At 36.9% G+C, this 24,892-nt stretch overlaps 1 protein-coding gene across 1 annotated transcript in view; it reads right to left on the bottom strand.

Annotated features, from left to right (window-relative positions):
• Positions 1-13,599: 13,599 nt before the first annotated feature.
• radil2a (Ras association and DIL domains 2a) overlaps positions 13,600-24,892 on the bottom strand; it is a gene marked incomplete at its 5' end in the record, with an annotated part of 31,305 nt that continues 20,012 nt past the window's right edge. The window contains 6 exons of the mRNA XM_083896200.1: positions 13,600-13,773; positions 14,732-14,871; positions 14,965-15,083; positions 18,759-19,083; positions 19,224-19,396; positions 23,092-23,236. Coding sequence (XP_083752326.1) covers positions 13,674-13,773; positions 14,732-14,871; positions 14,965-15,083; positions 18,759-19,083; positions 19,224-19,396; positions 23,092-23,236 — 1,002 coding nt within the window. The 3' untranslated portion in view covers positions 13,600-13,673. The remainder of the gene's footprint in view (positions 13,774-14,731; positions 14,872-14,964; positions 15,084-18,758; positions 19,084-19,223; positions 19,397-23,091; positions 23,237-24,892) is intronic.

The following is a 24,892-nucleotide window of genomic DNA, read 5'->3' as shown; positions in this document are numbered from 1 at the left end:
GATCAGCTGCTGAGTCTTTTGCTCTGTATCAGTGTGAGACTTCCTCTCTGACTCCAGTTGCTGCTGAAGGAGGTCTTTCTCTTCCACAACCAGGTTCAGCTCTTGGAGCAGGTCCTCCAAGACTGTCGCGATCTGACCGGAGTGGTTTGACAGAGACTCTGTGGTCGTCCCTGTCCCCACCCGGACATTAGAGTCAGCAGAGACACCGGCTTCTTGGAGGTGACGATTCAACTCCATGCCCTCGACAGAAGTCCTGCTTTCGGCATCTGGATCCTGCAGCTGCTGGAGCTGCTTCTTCGAGGCAAATAATGTAAATCCTTTGAAAGGCATTACCGTCACTGACGGTGCACTTTGTTCTTCTTATTTGGTGTTTCATGGAAGTAATGTGTGGATTCTTCTTGAGCTGCTGGCCTGAATGATGATGTCACAGCAGGTAAGGCTTTGATCTTCCACTTTCCAAAGTTCTTTCTGTCGTGATCCTTGTCTTTGTCAGGACTGATTCTTTTTTTTTCCCCACATAAAAAACAGTGTCAACACCCTTAAGCCCCTGGATGTTTTTTGGGAATTCTTCCTTGTTATTAACAATCATAATATAACAATAATAATAATAATAACAATAACATATATGATTTTGATCGTAAATATCACTTATGTCCATCGTATCAGAAGACGACCCAACAAGGTTAAAGGATCACAAAACATATCATTGAAAATAATAATAATAAAAAACACTTTATAGAAAACAAAAACACAAGCAGTTTGTTGTGGAAAACAGTTGGTGCAACCAACTGCTAACCAACTACCAGCCAACATACCAACCAACTACTAGCCAATTAACAGCCAACTACCAACCAACCACCACCCAACTACTAACTACCAACCAACTACCAGCCAACTACCAACCAACCACCAACCAACTAACAGCCAACTACCAACCAACTACCAGCCAACTACCAACCAACTACCAGCCAACTACCAACCAACTACCAGCTACCAACCACCAACCAACTACCAGCCAACTGCCAACCAACCACCAGCCAACCAACTACCAGCCAACCTACCAACCAACTACCAACCAGCTACCAACTGCCAGCCAACCTACCAACCAACTACCAGCCAACTACCAACCACCAGCCAACCTACCAACCAACCACCAACCAACTACCAGCCAACTACCAACCAACCACCAACCAACTGCCAACCAACTACCAGCCAACCTACCAGCCAACTACCAACCAACCACCAACCAACCACCAACCAACTACCAGCCAACCTACCAGCCAACTACCAGCCAACTGCCAACCAACCACCAGCCAACCTACCAACCAACCAACTACTAGCCAACTACCAACCAACCAACTGCCAACCAACTACCAGCCAACCACCAACCAACCACCAGCCAACTATCAACCAAATACCAACCAAATAACAACCAACCGACAGACTTAATCATAAACATTGTGTGATCTTAACTGACGTTTATTTACATTTAAAAGTTACTACAGCTTTAAATGTTTCTGGGTTTGTGTGTTTTCATCTGCAGTCAAACAGGTCCACGAAGCCGTTGCTGGAGGACACAGAGACGTTACAGTGCTTTTCCTGTGGGACGTCTGAGATCAGATCATTAGCCGACTGTTGGCTCATTATCATTAAGACACGTCCAACTGCATTTGTTGATCGAGTCTCCTCGGGCTGGAATAATGAGCTCCCAGGGCTGAAGAGAGAGACTCTTTAAAACAAAGAACTGCACGTCTGCCAAAGACATTGAATTTTAATTCAAGGTCTGGTGTCTTGATTGTGTGACTTTGAAACAAGAAATGAATGAATGAACAGTCGCTTCATCACATCAGAGTCTGCAGCGACTCGGGTTCATTGAGTGGACGCTTATAAACAAGTCAAAGTCGTAAAAAGATGACATTTGGGTCAGTGGATAGTTCAGGTTTTTGACACGACAGTAAATATGCCAACAAGGAACACAAGGAGACTTTAGAGAAATTACAATTTGTAAACCACTCACTCTCCCACACCAAAGTCCAGAGAGAAAATCAGAGACGATCCCTCAGAGATTTGTGGCTCACATTTATCCTCACTTGCACTCACCTAGTTTAACACACACACAAATAATAACAAGGCAAACAGCTGGGACTCCTTCAATCAAGGTCAGAAACGGCAATCTCCCAGAATGCCAAGCATCGCCCTGAACACCCGCTGGGCCCACGTCCAATGTTTTTAATCTCGTCAGGAGTCGGACTGAGGAGAGTCAGTAACCGCCTGCTCTGTCAGAGCGTCTGATAAACACAGTCAGTGTGAGCGTGGACGAGCTGCAGCCGACTGTGAAAGATCACTGGTGTTGGATAATAATTACAGGCCACATCGGTCGCAGCACTGTGGAGGAGCCTGGAGCTGCAGCACTGATCCACTGTGCTGCTGTTGTTATTGGGAGGTTGGTCTGAAAATCTGCTCCACGAAAATCCAGTCAAACTCGCACCAAGATCTGAACGACCAAGCAACTTTGTCATCAACTCACCAACTTACAGACCAACCAACCAAATAACACAAAATGGGTAAATGGCATAAAATACACATGATTTCGGAATGACTTGAAATTTACCATCATAATAGTCGGCATGGCCCTGAACAAGGATCAGTTGAAAATATTTGCAAACCTCTTAGGGAATAATTTATATGAATTTTTAAAAATTCAGGAATATCCATTTGCCCTAATGCACTTTGACATAGTGCTGACTTTCTTCTCAAAAACAAAAAGTATCTCGGAATGACTTGAAATTTACCATCATAATAGTCGGCATCGCCCTGAACAAGGATCAGTTGAAAATATTTGCAAACCTCTTAAGGAATAATTTATATGAATTTTTGAAATTCAAGAAATGATCCATTTGCCCTGATGCACTTTGACAGTGAGCTGACTTTCTTCAAAAAAACAAAAAGTATCTCGGAATGACTTGAAATTTATCATCATAATAGTCGACATCGCCCTGAACAAGGATCAGTTGAAAATATTTGCAAACCTCTAAAGGAATAATTGTAATTAATTTTTGAAAATTCAAGAAATGATCCATTTGCCCTGATGCACTTTGTCAGTGAACTGACTTTCTTCAAATTTTTTTAAAGTATCTCGGAATGACTTGAAATTTACCATCATAATAGTCGACATCGCCCTGAACAAGGATCAGTTGAAAATATTTGCAAACCTCTTAAGGAATAATTTATATGAATTTTTAAAAATTCAGGAATATCCATTTGCCCTGATGCACTTTGACATAGTGCTGACTTTCTTCAAAAAAACAAAAAGTATCTCGGAATGACTTGAAATTTACCATCATAATAGTCGACATCGCCCTGAACAAGGATCAGTTGAAAATATTTGCAAAACTCTTAAGGAATAATTTTAATTAATTTTTGAAAATTCAGGAAATGATCCATTTGCCCTGATGCACTTTGACAGTGAACTGACTTTCTTCAAAAATTTTTAAAGTATCTCGGAATGACTTGAAATTTACCATCATAATAGTCGGCATCGCCCTGAACAAGGATCAGTTGAAAATATTTACAAACCTCTTAAGGAATAATTTATATGAATTTTTGAAATTCAAGAAATGATCCATTTGCCCTGATGCACTTTGACAGTGAGCTGACTTTCTTCAAAAAAACAAAAAGTATCTCGGAATGACTTGAAATTTACCATCATAATAGTCGACATCGCCCTGAACAAGGATCAGTTGAAAATATTTGCAAAACTCTTAAGGAATAATTTATATGAATTTTTAAAAATTCAGGAATATCCATTTGCCCTGATGCACTTTGACAGTGAGCTGACTTTAGTCCCAAAAACAAAAGTATAAATGAGTGTGTACTTAAATGTGTCAGTTTCAGGTTACACATGTATTTCATGTTTTCTGTACTCGGCTGTAGACAAACCTTTACATCCGTCACAGATTTCCCCCCAATTAATTTTTCTTTTTACTGTTGATAGAAAATTAAAACTTTTATTTTGTGTCTTTTTTTTAATAAAAACATCATGTGCTCACCTCCCACTCATGCTTTTATTCCTCAGCGGTTACTATGACCCTCAGCTTGTTTGAAGGTCCCGTTACCACGGCAACCAGTCAACACTGTTTATTCACCTCCAGGCTGCGACGGAAACAAGATTCACCTTAAAAAAACAAAGAGAAGAATAAGAGAAAGAAGCTCTCAGCGTGAGAAGTGAGTGAAACATTAATATTTGTGCTCATTTGCAGTGTATTTAACGATAAACTGAATAAATGAATCACTTACAAACAAATAAATCTGTTACTGAGGATCAAATGTCAAACACAGTGTAAATATTATTTCATCTGAATCAATAAAAGTCGAGTATAATGTCAGAAATGTGGTTACGTTTATTAATTAAATGTGTTAAATCACATTATGTTTCGATACAAATCCAAACACTTTGGGGGAAAAGCCTATAAAGTATGTGGTGACAGCGCCATCTGCTGGACACACGCATACATCCATGATAAACAAGAACATGTGAATTCATGCAAACTCACACACGGTAAGGTATTAAATATTGTTCCATTAAATAACAGCGTTTTTTTAAATTATCTGTCAGACTTTTGTCTTTTTTTTGTCACTGAAAAAAATTTAATTCTTTAATTATTTTTTTTTAAATCCAGCAGATGGCGCTGTGACCTCACACATTATAGGCTAATGTCAGGATATAGTACAGTATGTGTCCCTTTAAAGGCAAAACTTAATTGGAGTGATATATTCATTTAACCATTAAGCTAATTATGTTATTATTGTTGTTCAGTGATTACTTTTATCAAAACTATTCAAATCATGCCGTTAATGTTCTCTGTTTTATTTTCTGGTTTTATAGAGATACATGTTTGAGATTAAATATATTTTCGACAGAAATAATAAAGACACAACCTGCACTTTGTTGAGTTGACTGATGAATCCTGCACTTAAACTGCACTTAAACGACCACAGAGCGACACCAAGAAACAACAGACGATGGTTTCTCATCCTTCCTGCTCGTCTGAAACAATAAAGGCAGGAAACGAGATAAAATCATTACGACACGCAATCGCCACAAAGACAGTGTTGTGACAACACACTTACGCTCAAAAGGCCAAATACCCATAAGGAGTTGGAAAAATGACCATAAGATAGAAATGAAAAACAACACAACATAAAGTGGCGTGTGGAAAGTGTGGAAAGTGTGGCCATTTTCTCAAATTCGCAATGTAAGTGTGTTTTTATCGCTTACTTTTAAACACACGTTTAAAAGAAGATCAATTTCAAACATCTTAATAAAACAAAAAACACTTTGAAGTCAAGTGAGAATTAAATGTAAATTAATGTTAACGCTAATCCACAACAAGCAGATCAAGTTTCACAGTCATGTTGACACGAAGAAGCACAGGAGCATCTATCTATCTATCTATCTATCTATCTATCTATCTATCTATCTATCTATCTATCTATCTATCTATCTATCTATCTATCTATCTATCTATCTATCTATCTATCTATCTATCTGAACAGTTGTTTGGCTGAAGCTGAAGCTTAAGTTACTAGTAAATTATTTATCTTTAGCTAACAGTTGTTTGGCTAAACCATAAGTTACTAGTAAACAGTTTATCTTTAGCTAACTGTTGTTTGGCTAAACCATAAGTAACTAGTAAATTGTTTATAATTAGCTAAAAGTTGTTTGGCTGAACCATAAGTTACTAGTAAATTGTTTACATTTAGCTAACAGTTGTTTGGCTAAACCATAAGGGGGTCGTACCTATGTTCCCCGGGTCCTATGTTCCCCGTTTTTCCAAAAAAGGTCCTATGTTCCCCACTTTGTATGTGACAGGGGAACATAGGACCCCTTTTTGAAAATGGGTAGGGTTAGAGTTAGGGTTAGAGAAAGGGTCCTATGTTCCCCGGTCACATACAAAGCGGGGAACATAGGACCCGGGGAACATAGGACCCGGGGAACATAGGACCCGGGGAACATAGGTACGGTCCCACCATAAGTTACTAGTAAACAGTTTATCTTTAGCTAACAGTTGTTTGGCTAAACCATAAGTTACTAGTAAATTGTTTACATTTAGCAAACAGTTATTTGGCTAAACCATAAGTTACTAGTAAATTGTTTACATTTAGCAAACAGTTATTTGGCTAAACCATAAGTTACTAGTAAATTGTTTACATTTAGCTAACAGTTGTTTGGCTAAACCATAAGCTACTAGTAAACAGTTTACATTTAGCTAACAGTTGTTTGGCTAAACCATAAGCTACTAGTAAACAGTTTACATTTAGCTAACAGATGTTTGGCTAAACCATAAGTTACTAGTAAATAATTGTTTACATTTAGCCAACAGTTGTTTTGGCTGTTTGTCAGGCTATGGCGTGAGTTGAAATAGAAATGTGTAGCTAACAGCAGCCAACGATAACGACGCTAAAGACTTTAAAACCAACAGGAAACGTCTTTGTACGCGTCAACATGCCAACGAACAAGAAAACGAAAAAGCAACGGCCCCGAAAACCTACAAGAGAAGAAAAATAATGTATGTATGAGTTTGCTTAGCAAATACTTTAAGTACAGAGTATATATATGTTTATAATATATGTAATATATGTAATATATAATATGTTTTTTTTCAGGTTTCTACGAACAAAACCTTTAAGTCGGAGTTTGAGCGTCATCTGGTTCAAATGATTCAGTGGTTTTTTGATCATCAACAGGAAGTTGAGCAGAATTGAAATCATAAAGACGGAGACCGATCTGTCAACACGAAAGATTTCCAGCTCGGTAAATCCACCGTCGCTCTCTCTCTACAGCAGTGTCCAGTTTGGCCAGTAGGGGGCCGCTCGAGTGAATGTTCAGGGATTAAGGGGTTAAGTGGTGGGGAAGCATTTAAAATTGATTGAGGTGACCACACGTTTCTCCAGCTCTGTGACATGTAAATGTCCTCCTGGGACAATGAGTGTCTCCTGTGATTATCAGACGGACAAAGGACACACGAGTCAAAGTGTCGTGTTTGTGGAGCGTCGACACCTGAGAGGCAGACGTTTGATGATGATGATGATGATGACGGCAGCGGCACATTCACTTTCATCCTCTCACAGATAAGAGCTGCAAACTCTGGGAAACTGGACCAGGACAATGTCCTTTTTGTCCGTCAAACTTCACACACACTCACACACACACACACACACACACTCACACACACACACACACACACACACATGCAATAAAGCTTTTTTTTGTGTGTTTTTCCTGGCACAGATTTCAGTGAGTCACTGAATGACTGACGGCTGAATTCCAATTAGCTTCTTCAGTTTCACGGCTCAGCTGTTTCCTCTGCTGGTGATGATTTTTAAAAGTTCTGTAGTAAAAGCTGCAGTAAAGAGGACAGAGGTAGGTATAGGTATAGGTCTGTGGTTTGGTCGGTACATAGGTAGGTGAGGTAGGAGGCAGGAGGGAAGTAGGTATAGGCCAGTCAGCAGGTCAGAGGAAGGTAGATATACAGTAGGTAGATATACAGTAGGTAGGTCGGCAGGAGGGTGGGACTTAGAGGTAGATAGATAGATAGATAGATAGATAGATAGATAGATAGATAGATAGATAGATAGATAGATAGATAGATAGATAGATAGATAGATAGATAGATAGATAGATAGATAGATAGATAGATAGATAGATACTTAAAGTATTTGCTAAGAAAACTCATACATACATTCTTTTTCTTCTCTTGTAGGTTTTCGGGGGCCGTTGACTTTTCGTTTTCTTGTTCGTTGGCATGTTGACAATGTGTACGAAGACGTTTCCTGTTGAGTTTAAAGTCTTTAGCGTCGTTAGCGTTGGCTGCTGACAGTTTTAGCAGTGAGGTAAAGATTAGGTACACATTTCTATTTCAACTCACTCACGCCAATGGCCTGTTAGCGAGGGTTCTCCACTTTAGTTAATGCTAGCCTATTGTTAACTAGTAACTTGTGCTTTAGCCTAACAAGTGTTAGCTAAAGATGAACAGTTTACTATTAACTTATGGTTTAGCCAAACAACTGTTAGCTAAATGTAAACAATTAACTAATAACGTGGTTTAGCCAACAACTGTTAGCTGACAAACTGTTAATTAGTAACTTAAGCTTCAGCCAAACAACTGTTCAGTTGATAGATAGATAGATAGATAGATAGATAGATAGATAGATAGATAGATAGATAGATAGATAGATAGATAGATAGATAGATAGATAGATAGATAGATAGATAGATAGATAGATAGATAGATAGATAGATAGATAGATAGATAGATAGATAGATCCGTGAGTGTCTCAACCGATCATTACAGGAAACAAGCAGATTTACCTGGAACTTATTTTAGACCAATGTTTTCTGCAGAAGAGCAGAGATCCAGAAGAGGAAAGTTCCAGTGGTGTAAACCCAGCAGAAGTCTGCAGGATATAAATGAACTGTGGTGGTTAGATGTTCTGGAACTCTTCTGCTGGAGAACTTAATGACTCAACTCTTTGGTAAACCATGTTTCACAAACGTCCGCTCGTCAGATTTAGATTAAATGACATTTCAGATGCGTCCAAAGCTGCATCCGCACTTTTCTGTTTCTGTTTAAAAATGCATTCGTCCTGACGCTCAGTTCGGGCAACGAAACTTTACGAACCTTCCGAAAAACAAGCAAGCATCACCGACGATCGGATGTTAAATCCTCACAAAGAAAGGTATCCAGTATACTGTGTGTGTGAGAATAAGCGACTGGAAGGTTGTGGATTCAATTCCTGGTGTCCTTGAGCAAAGACACTTAAAACTGTGTCGCATAATGAGTGTGAAAGAGTGAAAACTGTCGTGTAAAGCAGCTAAGCACAGACCATAATACCAACTCTTCTTCTTCTACTGACTTTATTTGGTAGAAACAACAAATATAGAGTTGCTAGAAATACTGTTTTAGCTGTTAGTTAAAGATTATCTACACGTTTCTATTTCAACTCACTCACTCACTCATAGCCTGTTAGCGAGGGTTCTCCACTTTAGTTAATGCTAGCTTAACAGCTGTTAGCTAAAGACAAACTGTTAACTAGTAACTTCTGCTTTAGCTAAATATAAACAGTTTGCTAGTAACTTATGGTTCAGCCAAACAACTATTAGCTAAAGATAAACAGTTATCTAGTAACTTATGCTTTAGCCTAACAAGTGTTAGCTAAATATAAACAGTTTACAAGTAACTTATGGTTCACTAAAACGACTGTTAGCTTAAATGTAAATAATTTACTAGTAACTTATGGTTTAGCCAAACAACCGTTAGCTAAATGTAAATAATTTACTGGTAACTCATGGTTTAGCCAAACAACTGTTAGCTAAAGATAAACAGTTAACTAGTAACTTATGCTTTAGCCTAACAAGTGTTAGCTAAATACAAACAGTTTACTAGTAACTCAAGGTTTAGTCAAACAACCGTTAGCTAAATGTAAACAATTTACTAATAACTTGATACGCAAAAGTATTTGTACTTAGTTTCGTTACAACAATGCTTAAAAAAAGCTAAAACCCAAACGTGGACAAACATTCCCGATTAAACTTACCAAAATAAAACTCCTGACTATTTTTGAATCGGCTCCTGAACAAAAATTGTTGTCATTCTTCTTGTTTTTTTCAGAGCAGCTGTCGCGTTTATGTCGCGACCCTAAAAGTGGCGTCGACTTACGCAAGTACAACAATAAAACGCTGCAATAACACAAATGTTTCTTCAACCCGTGGTGAAAACGTTCACGGTCTGACCAAAATAAAAGCTTCTATTCAGAGCAGAAAACAGCGGCTCACGTGTTTCAACATCACGTGAAATCAAATAAAAAGTCAGACAGACGTTTTAAAAACGTCCCGGGGGAAAAAAGTCTGAGCCACAAAGTGCAGCGAGTGTGAGTTTGACCGCAGTTATTTCTGTGTCACTGATGAGCCGTAAATCACTCGGCCCCAAAATGGCTGCCGCTTCCGCTGCAGGTCGACAGCTTCACAAACACTGGTGACCTCACACGTCTGTGTTCAAACTGTGTTGTTGTTGTTTTTATGTGTGTGTTCTTGTATTTGAGGACCTTTTCCTGTCATAAACCCTGACCCTGTCAGGACCAGGAGTCCTCACAGAGACCAAAACCTGGTGCTAATGAGGCAGAAGCTCATGTGGATATGGTTACGTTTAGGGTTTTGTTCAGTCTGTCCAAAATGAACGGGACTCAATGCAGTGTCCTTAAAAGGGCAGCTGCACAAACCTGTGTGTGTGTGTGAAGACTGTGTCTGGCTGTTGTTTTTAATGAAGGCAAATGAGGGGAAAAAACTCCAAAAGACGCACTTGAAACACAATGAAGTGACAGGAAAAAGGAGACGTGGTCGTGTGAGGTGTCGTCAAACTGTCTCATGTCGTTTTGTCCTTCGTCTTCATGGTGGTTTGTGTCTCGTCGCCGTCATTTGAGATTATTTTGTGCGTCTTTCTCGTCATTTCTTTGTTTTGTTGAACGATTCTTCAGGTGATATTTAAGCCACAAACAGGATATTTTCACGATATTTTCAAGACATTAAAGCCACGATACAATAATATCAGGATACGATGTAATCACTGAATTTAAAGCATGATACGATATTATCATGATATTTAAGTCACGATACGATATTATCACGATACGATATTTTCACAGTATTTAAGCCAAGATACGATATTTTCACAATACGATATTATCACGATATTTAAGCCAAAAAATGATATTTTCACGATACGATATTTTCACGATATTTAAGCCACGATACAATAATACCACGATACGATGTTATCACTGAATTTAAAGCACGATACGATATTATCATGATATTTAAGTCACGATACGATATTATCACGATACGATATTTTCACAGTATTTAAGCAAAGATACGATATTTTCACGATACGATATTATCACGATATTTAAGCCAAAAAACGATATTTTCACGATACGATATTTTCACGATATTTAAGCCACGATACAATAATACCACGGTACGATGTTATCACGGAATTTAAAGCACGATACGATATAATCATGATATTTAAGTCACGATACGATATTTTCACAGTATTTAAGCAAAGATACGATATTTTCACGATACGATATTATCACGATATTTAAGCCAAAAAACGATATTTTCACGATACGATATTTTCACGATATTTAAGCCACGATACAATAATACCACGGTACGATGTTATCACGGAATTTAAAGCACGATACGATATAATCATGATATTTAAGTCCCGATACGATATTTAAGTCACAATATGATATTTTCACAATATTTAAGCCAAGATACGATATTTTCACGATACGATATTTGCACGATATTTAAGCCACGATACAATAATATCACGATAACGATGTTATCACGGAATTTAAAGCACGATACGATATAACCATGATATTCAAGTCACAATTCGATATTTTCACAATATTTAAGCCAAGATACGATATTTTCACGATACGATATTATCACGAGGCGATATTTTCACGATATTTAAGCCACAATACAATAATATCACGACACGATGTCATAAAGGCATTTTAAAGTCTTAGTCTTAGTCTCTGTTTTTTTTTTGTGAATCTAAACATGGCTGCTTAAAACTGATTTTAGCCATTTAATAAATAATAACTTCGCAAATAAAATCTGTCTATGATAATGTTAAGAACACGTCCATGTCTTTATTTTTGTAAGTTTGTAAACCACTCACTCTCCCACACCAAAGGGAAAAAATAAAGTTTTAGTGACTTGAGTTCCTCAGAACAGTCATAAATGGTAATAAAATGGGAATAAAATGTCTAAAAAACTGCAAGAGTTCTTCCGATTGAGCGACACCTAATGAAAGGAAGTGAAATTACACTTTTGATTAGTTTTCATTAAAAATGTTTTATAATTCATCTTTTAAAGGAGCAAAAAAAAACGGAGCTTAGTTGTTGTTTTTTTCCCTCGGTGACAAAAACAAACGTCTGCACTTTTTTAATCTGGCTGTTAAAGCTCGTGTAAGCGATTTCTTAACTTTTTTTATTATCTTTAAAAGCAGCAGGAAGCTTCACACTCAGCAGCAGCAGCAGCCGACTGTGGCTGTAATTCTGTAATTTTAGCACCAGGTTTTTTTTTTGTAGTTGTGGCCTCAGGAGGAGGAGGAGGAGGAGGAGGAGGAGGAGGAGGAGGAGGAGGAGGAGGAGCAGGAGGGGGCGGAGCCACAGAGGCTGAACTGAGCCACAGAGCAGCAGCTATAACGAGCGGATGGTGGCGACCGCGGAAGCGTGCCGTGCAGCCGCCACACCCCGAGAACCAGAGACACAGAGAGAGGCTGTAAACCAAATACACCCACAAATAAATGCATTAAAAAAACACAACTTTAACTCCAGGGTTGCCAGTTCAAATCCCATTTTTTTTTTACAATAAAATGTCTTTGTTGTGTAAAACAAAAAAAAGTGTGAGCCAAAGAAAAGTGAAAATAGTTTATTTATTTGTTCAGAAATACTGAGAAACATAAATATTTCAACAACAACATTTGAATACTTTTTTTTTGACCTTTAACACTGTTTGGGATAAAAAAACAAACACAGAAAACGTCGGAGCTGCAGCTGAAAAAACGACAAATAAAACCAATAAAACTGCTGTAAATATGTGAAACAAAACCTCCGATTAAAATTCAAATGAAATAAAACGTTACGTTTGAATGAAACTCGGCACCGTCGTACATTTTCAGTCCAGCGTCTCCTCTCTTTCGTCTCTGCCGCGTCCTCATCACACTCTTTAGCAGCTACATGCTAAATGCTAACTGCGAGGTCCGGCTGCGTTTCTTCGTACGTTCTCCCGTTCGCCGACGATGAACCGACGTGTTTTGCAGAAAACGACGGGGAATTTTTTTCAGTTTCTCTTTGAAAAAAAACTAGAATAAAAAACTAATTGTGGAGAATAATCCATGTGTCGACTGAGTCTTATTTTATTCAATGTAAGAAAAAAAAACAGTTAAATAAAAGGTGAATATTTAGTTTGTTCGTGTTAATGCTGAAGATGGAGGCTTGTTTTTATTTATAATACTGTATTCAAAAGCAAGGAAATAAAGTTAAAAAGTCCAAAATAAATCCAGTTGTTGCAGCAGCAGCAGTTCCTCAGACACACGCGCACACACACACACACACACACACACACACACACACACACACACACACGTTTGACGATTTTCCTCCCGTTTATCGCAGGTTTTGTTTTTTCGAGCAGAAGAAGCTGCGACAGCGGAAAAAAACGTGTTTGGTTCAAGCACAAAGAGTCAGTCCTGCTGCTTCACACACGCACACACACACACTCGCACGCACGCACGCACGCACGCACGCACGCACGCACGCACGCACGCACGCACGCACGCACGCACGCACGCACGCACGCACGCACGCACGCACGCACGCACGCACGCACGCACGCACGCACACACACACACACAGAGAGTGTTTTTCTTTGGTTGGGAGAATCCCCTCCTGTGAGAAATACTGACTTTGGATGCAGCAGGAAGGACGACCCTCACGTCCTCATGTCTTCGCGTCCTCGCGTCCTCACGTCCTCATGTCCTTGCGTCCTCACGTCTTTGTGTCCTTGCATTCTTTTTTCTTTACCTTCAACACTTGGTGGAGACTCTGCCGCTCGTCGTCGTGGACTCGATCTTAGCGACGAGCAGCCGGAGCGAATGTCCCGACGTCCAGATCAGTTCTCTGCCACTGAGACAAATGACAAATGAGAGCGAATGTAAGACATTTTTGTGTCGTCAGAGCTCCGATAAATATTAAAATACTGGTTTCACTGAAGTTACGATACAATATTATCACGATATTTTAGTCACGGTACGATATTATCACGATATTTAAGTCAGTGTACGATATTATCACGATATTTAAGTCACGGTCCGATATCACGATATTTAAGTCACGGTCCGATATCACGGTATTTAGGTCACGGTACGATATTATCACGATATTTAAGTCACAGTACGATATTGTTACGATACGATATTATCACGGTATTTAAGTTAAGATATTATTACGACATTTAAGTCATGGTACGATATTATCACCATATTTAAGTCACAATACGATATTATCACTGTATTTAAGTCACGGTACGATATTATCACGATATTTAAGTCACGGTACGATATTGTCGCGGTAAGATATTATCCCGGTATTTAAGTTAAGATATTATTACAATATTTAAGTCATGGTACAAAATTATCACCATATTTAAGTAACAATACGATATCACAATATTTAAGTTAAGATATCACGATATTTAAGTCACGGTGCGATATTAGCACAATATTTAAGTTAAGATATTTAAGTCACAATAAAATAATATCACGATATTCAAGTTATTATTGTCGAAATATTGTATCAGTCACGATTCAATTCTACCACGATATTTAAGCTACGATAAAATATTGTGATGTAATATCATTGTGTCACTGTTGGCTTTTTCTCTTCTCTCTATAATAATATAATATGTTTATGTTGTGATTCGAGCCGTACAAATACAACTCGACTTTATTTGGGTCAAAGTGCAGCAGCGTCTCGTGACCACACCCCCTGCGGTGTTTAGAAAAGGTATCGCGGTAAACATCTTCCCACCACTAAAGGGCGCTGTTGTACACATTCCCCCACACGTCACCATGCTAACACGTACACGCTGTAGTCCATGCCGACCACGCTGACGCCGTTCACAGCCAGGATGCGATCGCCCGTCCTCAGTTTCTGACACTGAGCAGCAGGAGAACCAGGAACCACAGACTTCACGTACATCCCGCTCATTTTCAACGGGGTTTTCTGCGAAATAAAAGATCATCGTCTCAGCGGAACAGGATTTACGCGGTTATCTTTTTTAATGATATGTATTTAATATAGTCATTTAGATCGTACTGTTCCGTCTACGAGGGCCAGACCGAGACCATGAGGTCCTCGCTGAAGCTCCACCATGAAGACTTCCTCTCTGTCTTCTTCTTCTTTCTCCACATTTATCGTCTTCCTCTCAGAACGTCCTGAACACACACAAACACACACACACACAAACACACAAACACGTTAAACAAACATTTTAGTTCGTTAGCAGCTAAAATGAAAAAAAAAACAGAATTTCTGCTGTTTACGAAGATTCCTTATATCGGTTTACGCCGGTTTTAAACTGGGATATAGAAGAGTTAGAAAAGAAAGAATAATATTGTGACTTAAAAATCTAATGATATTTTAGTCACAATAAGATATTTTCACGATATTAAAGCCACGATACGATATTTTCACAATATTTAAGTCACAATACGATATTTTCACAATATTTAAGCCAAGATACGATATTTTCATGAGACGATATTATCACAATATTTAAGCCAAAATAAGATATTTTCACGATACGATATTATCACAATATTTAAGTCACGATACGATATTTTAACAATATTTAAGCCAAGATATGATATTTTCATGATACGATATCACGATATTTAAGTCACGATACGATATTTTAACAATATTTAAGCCAAGATACGATATTTTCATGATACGATATCACAATATTTAAGTCACGATACGATATTTTCACAATATTTAAGTCACGATACGATATTTTCACAATATTTAAGCCAAGATACGATATTTTCATGAGACGATATTATCACAATACTTAAGCCAAAATAAGATATTTTCACGATACGATAATATCACGACACGATGTTATAACGGAATTTAAAGCATGATACGATATTATCATGATACGATATTTTCACAATATTTAAGCCAATATACGATATTTTCACGATACGATATTATCATGATATTTCAGCCAAGATACGATATTTTCATGATACGATATTATCACGATATTTAAGCCAAGATACGTTATTTTCATGATACGATATCACAATATTTAAGTCACGATACGATATTTTCACGATATTTAAGCCACGATACAATAATATCACAACACGATCTTATAACTGAATTTAAAGCACGATATGATCACGATATTTAAGTCACGATACGATATTTTCTGATGCGATATTTACACAATATTTAAGCCACTATACGACATTATCACGAAATTTAAATCACGACACACTCAATTCACGATCAGATATCATCACGATATACAGAGTATTTGCGAACTCATGAATTGCGATATTAAGGGGCGGGGCACGTGAAATTGATTGAGCCGCGAGTTTGAGCTCATTCTTGCCGCTGCTGCCACCTTAAGATTTATTTTTTTGGAATCAATGACGACAGATTCTTCATTGATTACTTCATGTAATCAAACCAATAATGGACGATTGTCTGTTGCCATGGAGACAGAACAGAGACACCAGAGCGGTCACATTCCCCTCCCCCTCCTTTTCCCACCATGTAGTGACCTGACGTGCACAATGCCGTCCTCTCCAGATTAAGATTCCACGCACCAACCCAACTGTAAACTCCCATGACTCTTTTCTCTCCCTGACATCACCGGCTCTCTCAAACTCCTGAGAGCAGATTAGAGGATTTAGCAAACTGTGAAAATAACACCAGCCGCTAGCCAAAAGCCCACAGACGTTTACGTCACGCGCTGAGCGAGAAGTCGCGTTTCCATCGGACTGAATAAAACTTCATATATATACATACGCACACACAGTATTTACATATGTATGTATAGATTTATTCAACAAACATAGTTGACTTTTTTAAATGTGTAATTTCATTCTTGAAACATGTAAAGTGAACATATTTTACTTTGAAACCTATATTTAAACCTATTTTAAATTGTCTTTGGTGACTTCTAAGCATGTATAAGTGTATATTTTTTATGTAAAGCGTATATATTTTACTTTAAAACATGAGTAAGGTGTATTTTTTGACTTCTAAACATTATGTAAAGTGTATATTTTCCATGTAAAGTGTATATATTTGACTTTAAAACAGATGTAAAGTGTATATTTTCAATGTAAAGTGTATATATTTGACTTTAAAACAGACGCAGTGTATATTTTAAATGTAAAGTGTATATATTCTACTTTAAAACAGACGTTAAGTGCATATTTTCTATGTAAAGTGTATATATTTGACTTTAAAACAGGTGTTAAGTGTATATTGTTTATGAAAAGTGTATATATTTGACTTTAAAACAGACGTAAAGTTGTTTTAAATGTTGGAAAAAAATGTCAATAAAAATTTAAGTGACAAAAAAAAAAACAGACGTAAAGTGTATATTTTAAATGTAAAATGTATATTGTCTATGTAAAGTGCATATATTTTACTTTAGAACGAATGTAAAGTGTATATATTTTGCTTTAAAAAATATGTAAAGTGTATATTTGCAATGTAAAGTGTATATATTTTACTTTTAAACAGATGTAAAGTGTGTCAGTTGAATATCAGGTGAGCGGGACACTCAGCTGAAACTTTACACACTGCACCTTTAAATCCACTCTGTCTATGACTCCCACAGACGAGCGAAGGATGGAGGAGGACAAAGACAATGAGGGTGGGAGAGGAAACACTCCTTCCTCCTCCTTCCTCTGCTCCGACAACGTGACCTTGCACTTGAAATTCCTGACGTCCAGAGTCAGCGAGCGACGAAGCGCTTTCATGTGGACGCGGGACGGCCGAGGACAAATATGCAGCAGGTCCACGAGGTCGAGTCACTGAAAACAGTCCTTATTGGGTTCAGTCGGTCAAACCAGGGACATTAGGTCTTTTTCCTTTGGGGCAGGCACGAGTAGCGGTAACTTCATATTGGTGGTTTGAACTGAATCCAGACCTAATGCTGTGTTTCCATCACGGTACGGTTCAGTTTGGTACACTACGGTTCAGTTTGGTACACTACAGTTCAGTTTGGTACCGTACGGTTCAGTTTGGTACACTAAGGTTCAGTTTGGTAAAATACGGTTCAGTTTGGTACACTACGGTTCAGTTTGGTACACGGTTCAGTTTGGTACCGTATGGTTCAGTTTGGTACTGTACGGTTCAGTTTGGTACGGTACGGTTCAGTTTGGTACACTACGGTTCAGTTTGGTACACTACAGTTCAGTTTGGTACCGTACAGTTCAGTTTGGAACAGTACGGTTCAGTTTGGTACACTACAGTTCAGTTTGGTACCATACAGTTCAGTTTGGAACACTACGGTTCAGTTTGGTACTGTACGGTTCAGTTTGGTACACTACGGTTCAGTTTGGTTCCGTACGGTACCTTTTTTTTCTGTCGCCCAATTAGCTACCCGTTGTGGGCGGAGCTGGTCTCGCTTCATGCAGACCGTACCATTACTCTGCTGAAGGTTTGAACGGTAAACATGTCACAACTGATTTGTCCTTCCTCTCACCTGTCCCCAATGTTGCATTTCACCACAACCTGTCTTGGCAGATGGCTGCACTGACGCCTCGTGTTTGCTCGTGTGTGTGAACTGTTGGGTTTCTCTGCTCTATGATGTTGTAAAGGTTTCTGTCAGACTCTGTACAGAACCTTGAGATAACGTAGGTTGTGATTTGGCGCCAACATGATATGCAAAAATTAAAAGGCCGAAAAAATAAAATTTCTCGCCACAAAACCGAATAAAAACAGCCCAAAGAAGCCGTCATTTGGACCGAGCTGAGTGAGATTTTTGCCCGCACGCTTCACAGTTTGCCCCGATGAATCTACCTCTAACTACGATGACGGTAGACGATGCGGTGAAACGACGTGTTTGTTTACGTTACCTTTCTTCTCTCGACGCGCTCCCTCCTGCAGATTTGCCTCCAGCTCGGTCAGATCCAGACCCTGGGGCGTGTTGGGCGGCGTGAGCAGGCAGGACGGGTCCAGCGCCAGGCTCTTGTGGTAGCCGCCCATGTCGTCCTGTCCTGGGAGGGTGTTCTGAAACTCCAGGCTCTTCAGCTTCTGCGTCAGGACGGCCTCGCAGCCGCTCAGGTCGCCGTGAGACCCGTGGACCTGAACCACGGGCTCTGCTGAGGGGGAGTGTCGGGTCACCGGGTCAGAGACGGAGACCGGATCCTGGCAGACTGCCGAGCTCGTCACGTTGAGGACCTGAAGTTGGGGGGAAACATAAAAAGAGAATCAACAACAGATGTAAGAACATCAAAGTGTGTGCGGCCGACGCCGGCTCCTCGTTACGATGCCGAGGTTCTGGAGGTCAAAGAGGTCAAAGAGGTCAAAGCGCTCGTTACCTGCTTCTCCACGTCTTGGGTTTCACTGCGCGGGAGGCGGCGGATGAACTCCTGCAGGCGGCCGAGCTGCTCGAACAACGCCGGCTCCACCACGGCTTTGCCCAGCTCCAGGTGAAAGGTGTCGGCCGGCAGGATGAGCGGCGGGTGACTGTCGAAGCTCTGCAGGATTTCACCTAGAGAAGAACGCGACGGATTCTTATCATCGTCCCAGACAACAGACCTTCTACCACTTTAAGACGCTTATGATCAACTGATCTTGACGTCAGGGCTGCAGTAGTTACTCGTATGAATACTAATTGGTTACTAAATGAATCGCTAACTATTTAGATTTTTGTGTTCTTTTTTTTTCAATAATTAAAACCAGTTTCTGTGATTTTTCATTATTTGTTTGTGGACAAAAACAAGACATTTGAGAAACACCATCATTTCCAGGTTTGATCAACATTTTACAGACCAAACAAGTCAATAATCGCCAGATTAATTAATGAGGAGAACAACCAATGACCGTATATGTATATATACACACTTTTTTTTAAATTTGTAGTGTCTTTCTTGAAACATGTAAAGTGTATAATATTATATTTTACTTTACAACCTATATTTAAACATATTTTAAGTGTCTTTGGTGACTTCTACACATTTATACGTGTATATTTTTTATGTAAAGTGTATATATTTTACTTTAAAACGTGTGCATGGTGTCTTTTTTGACGTCTGAACATATGAAGAATGTACATATTTGACTTTAAAACAGATGTAAGGTGTATATTTTCAATGTAAAGTGTATATATTTGACTTTAAAACAGATTTAAAGTGTATATTTTCTGTGTAAAGTGAATATATTTGACTTTAAAACAGATGTAGTGTATATTTTCTATGTAAAGTGAATATATTTGACTTTAAAACAGATTTAAAGTGTATATTTTCTGTGTAAAGTGAATATATTTGACTTTAAAACAGATTTAAAGTGTATATTTTCTGTGTAAAGTGAATATATTTGACTTTAAAACAGATTTAAAGTGTATATTTTCAGTGTAAAGTGAATATATTTGACTTTAAAACAGATGTAGTGTATATTTCTGTGTAAAGTGAATATATTTGACTTTATAACAGATTTAAAGTGTATCTTTTCTGTGTAAAGTGAATATATTTGACTTTAAAACAGATGTAGTGTATATTTTCTATGTAAAGTGAATATATTTGACTTTAAAACAGATTTAAAGTGTATATTTTCAATGTAAAGTGAATATATTTGACTTTAAAACAGATGTAGTGTATATTTTCTATGTAAAGTGAATATATTTGACTTTAAAACAGATGTAGTGTATATTTTCTATGTAAAGTGAATATATTTGACTTTAAAACAGATTTAAAGTGTATATTTTCTATGTAAAGTGAATATATTTGACTTTAAAACAGATGTAGTGTATATTTTCTATGTAAAGTGAATATATTTGACTTTAAAACAGATGTAGTGTATATTTTCAATGTAAAGTGAATATATTTGACTTTAAAACAGATGTAGTGTATATTTTCTATGTAAAGTGAATATATTTGACTTTAAAACAGATTTAAAGTGTATATTTTCTATGTAAAGTGAATATATTTGACTTTAAAACAGATGTAGTGTATATTTTCTATGTAAAGTGAATATATTTGACTTTAAAACAGATTTAAAGTGTATATTTTCTGTGTAAAGTGAATATATTTGACTTTAAAACAGATTTAAAGTGTATATTTTCTGTGTAAAGTGAATATATTTGACTTTAAAACAGATTTAAAGTGTATATTTTCAGTGTAAAGTGAATATATTTGACTTTAAAACAGATGTAGTGTATATTTCTGTGTAAAGTGAATATATTTGACTTTATAACAGATTTAAAGTGTATATTTTCTGTGTAAAGTGAATATATTTGACTTTAAAACAGATGTAGTGTATATTTTCTATGTAAAGTGAATATATTTGACTTTAAAACAGATTTAAAGTGTATATTTTCAATGTAAAGTGAATATATTTGACTTTAAAACAAATGTAGTGTATATTTTCTATGTAAAGTGAATATATTTGACTTTAAAACAGATGTAGTGTATATTTTCTATGTAAAGTGAATATATTTGACTTTAAAACAGATTTAAAGTGTATATTTTCAATGTAAAGTGAATATATTTGACTTTAAAACAGATGTAGTGTATATTTTCTATGTAAAGTGAATATATTTGACTTTAAAACAGATGTAGTGTATATTTTCTATGTAAAGTGAATATATTTGACTTTAAAACAGATGTAGTGTATATTTTCTATGTAAAGTGAATATATTTGACTTTAAAACAGATGTAGTGTATATTTTCTATGTAAAGTGAATATATTTGACTTTAAAACAGATGTAGTGTATATTTTCAATGTAAAGTGAATATATTTGACTTTAAAACAGATGTAGTGTATATTTTCTATGTAAAGTGAATATATTTGACTTTAAAACAGATTTAAAGTGTATATTTTCTATGTAAAGTGAATATATTTGACTTTAAAACAGATGTAGTGTATATTTTCTATGTAAAGTGAATATATTTGACTTTAAAACAGATTTAAAGTGTATATTTTCTGTGTAAAGTGAATATATTTGACTTTAAAACAGATTTAAAGTGTATATTTTCTGTGTAAAGTGAATATATTTGACTTTAAAACAGATTTAAAGTGTATATTTTCAGTGTAAAGTGAATATATTTGACTTTAAAACAGATGTAGTGTATATTTCTGTGTAAAGTGAATATATTTGACTTTATAACAGATTTAAAGTGTATATTTTCTGTGTAAAGTGAATATATTTGACTTTAAAACAGATGTAGTGTATATTTTCTATGTAAAGTGAATATATTTGACTTTAAAACAGATTTAAAGTGTATATTTTCAATGTAAAGTGAATATATTTGACTTTAAAACAAATGTAGTGTATATTTTCTATGTAAAGTGAATATATTTGACTTTAAAACAGATGTAGTGTATATTTTCTATGTAAAGTGAATATATTTGACTTTAAAACAGATTTAAAGTGTATATTTTCAATGTAAAGTGAATATATTTGACTTTAAAACAGATGTAGTGTATATTTTCTATGTAAAGTGAATATATTTGACTTTAAAACAGATGTAGTGTATATTTTCTATGTAAAGTGAATATATTTGACTTTAAAACAGATTTAAAGTGTATATTTTCTGTGTAAAGTGAATATATTTGACTTTAAAACAGATTTAAAGTGTATATTTTCTGTGTAAAGTGAATATATTTGACTTTAAAACAGATTTAAAGTGTATATTTTCAATGTAAAGTGAATATATTTGACTTTAAAACAGATGTAGTGTATATTTTCTATGTAAAGTGAATATATTTGACTTTAAAACAGATGTAGTGTATATTTTCTATGTAAAGTGAATATATTTGACTTTAAAACAGATTTAAAGTGTATATTTTCAATGTAAAGTGAATATATTTGACTTTAAAACAGATGTAGAGTATATTTTCTATGTAAAGTGAATATATTTGACTTTAAAACAGATGTAGTGTATATTTTCTATGTAAAGTGAATATATTTGACTTTAAAACAGATTTAAAGTGTATATTTTCTGTGTAAAGTGAATATATTTGACTTTAAAACAGATTTAAAGTGTATATTTTCTGTGTAAAGTGAATATATTTGACTTTAAAACAGATGTAGTGTATATTTTCTGTGTAAAGTGAATATATTTGACTTTAAAACAGATTTAAAGTGTATATTTTCTATTTAAAGTGAATATATTTTAATTTAAAACGTCTTTAAAACGTCTTTAACAATTTAATAACGTAATAATAAACTTTCTTCCGTGTCCTCACCCGTCCTGACGGCGTCCTGAGCGTCCTCCGGGGACGGCGTCCAGCCGCTGGGACAGACTTTACCGCAGTTATATTCCCTCAGCATGTGATGAAGCTGAGCTGCATTCAGGGAAGAAAACTCGGTCCTGAGCGACGACCACGACGCCTGCAGCACGGAGACAAAAAGAGACAAAAGACACTGGTTTAAAACAAGGAAAACTCACCGTTAGTGAGATCATTGAAAAATCTACTGAAATGATCTTCATGACATTTGGTGAAGGCCTGAGACGTCGCTCAAAGTGGTGGAATAGAACAAAATGATCTCTTTCTACAGCAGCTTCTTTACGAGCCGTTGTCTGTTCTGTTTTGTTGTCGGCGAATGACAGGGTGAGAGACACCGAGTCGTCACTGCTTCTCTCTCATTTACAGCGATGAGTATTTAAATCGATGATACGTTCTCGTAAATCACGCGCGCGGGAGCAAAGCCTCCTGGGAAAGCTCTCCTCAGGCTGAGTCCGACGCTCTAAATAACGGCCCGAGAACGCTGTTTTCCTTCAGCGGGAGTAAATCATGACGCGGTGAAAGATTCTTCATGAGGCTGAAATAAAAACTTTGAGTTTCTATTCTATGAAAATCTGTGTCGGATTTAAAGCCACAGTTTGAATCATCACAGTCATGTTAAGTTAAAGCTGAGTGAGTGAGTGAGTGAGTGAGTGAGTGAGTGAGTGAGTGAGTGAATGAGTGAGTGAATGAGTGAGTGAGTGAGTGAGTGAATGAGTGAGTGAATGAATGAATGAATTAATGAGTGTGTGACTGAGTGAATGAGCTAGTGAGTGAATGGTCGAGAGTTAGTGAATGAATGAGTGAGTGAATGAATGAATGAATAACATTTGATTGATTGATGAATGAGTGTGACTGAGTGAGTGAATGAGCCAGTGAGTGAATTGGTAAATGAGTGAGCGAATGAGTGGGTGAATGAGTGAGTCAATTAGTGAATGTGTGGGTGAATGAGTGAGAGAATAAGTGAATGTGTGGGTGAATGAGTGAGAGAATAAGTGAGTGAGTGGGTGAATGAATTAATAAAATGTGATTGATTGATTGATGAATGAGTGAATGGATGAGAGAGTGAGTGAGTTAATTGGTAAATGAGAGTGAATGAGCTAGTGTTAATGGTCAAGAGGGTTAGTGAGTGAATGAGTGAGTGGGTGAATGAGTGATTGGGTGAGTGAGTGAGAGAATAAGTGAGTGAGTGAATGAATGATTAACATTTGATTGATTGATGAATGAGTGTGACTGAGTGAGTGAATGAGCCAGTGAGTGAATTGGTAAATGAGTGAGTGAATGAGTGGGTGAATGAGTGAGTCAATTAGTGAATGAGTGAGAGAATAGGTGAATGAGTGAGTGAATTAATTAATAAAATGTGATTGATTGATTGATTGATGAATGAGTGTGTGACTGAGTGAGTGAATGGATGAGCTAGTGAGTGAGTGAATTGGTAAATGAGTGAGTGAATGAGCTAGTGAGTTAATGGTCAAGAGGGTTAGTGAGTGAATGAGTGAGTGGGTGAATGAGTGAGAGAATAAGTGAATGTGTGGGTGAGTGAGTGAGAGAATAAGTGAATGAGTGAGTGAATGAGTTAATAAAATGTGATTGATTGATTGATGAATGAGTGTGTGACTGAGTGAGTGAATGGACGAGCGAGTGAGTGAGTGAGTGGGTGAATGAGTGATTGGGTGAATGAGTGAGAGAATAAGTGAGTGAGTGAGTGAATGAATGAGTAACATTTGATTGATTGATGAATGAGTGTGACTGAGTGAGTGAA

The sequence above is a fragment of the Microchirus variegatus genome (assembly GCF_963457635.1).
Source record: "Microchirus variegatus genome assembly, chromosome: 10".
In the NCBI taxonomy this organism is placed as follows: Eukaryota; Metazoa; Chordata; class Actinopteri; order Pleuronectiformes; family Soleidae; genus Microchirus; species Microchirus variegatus.
This window is presented reverse-complemented; position numbering and strand designations above follow the sequence as displayed.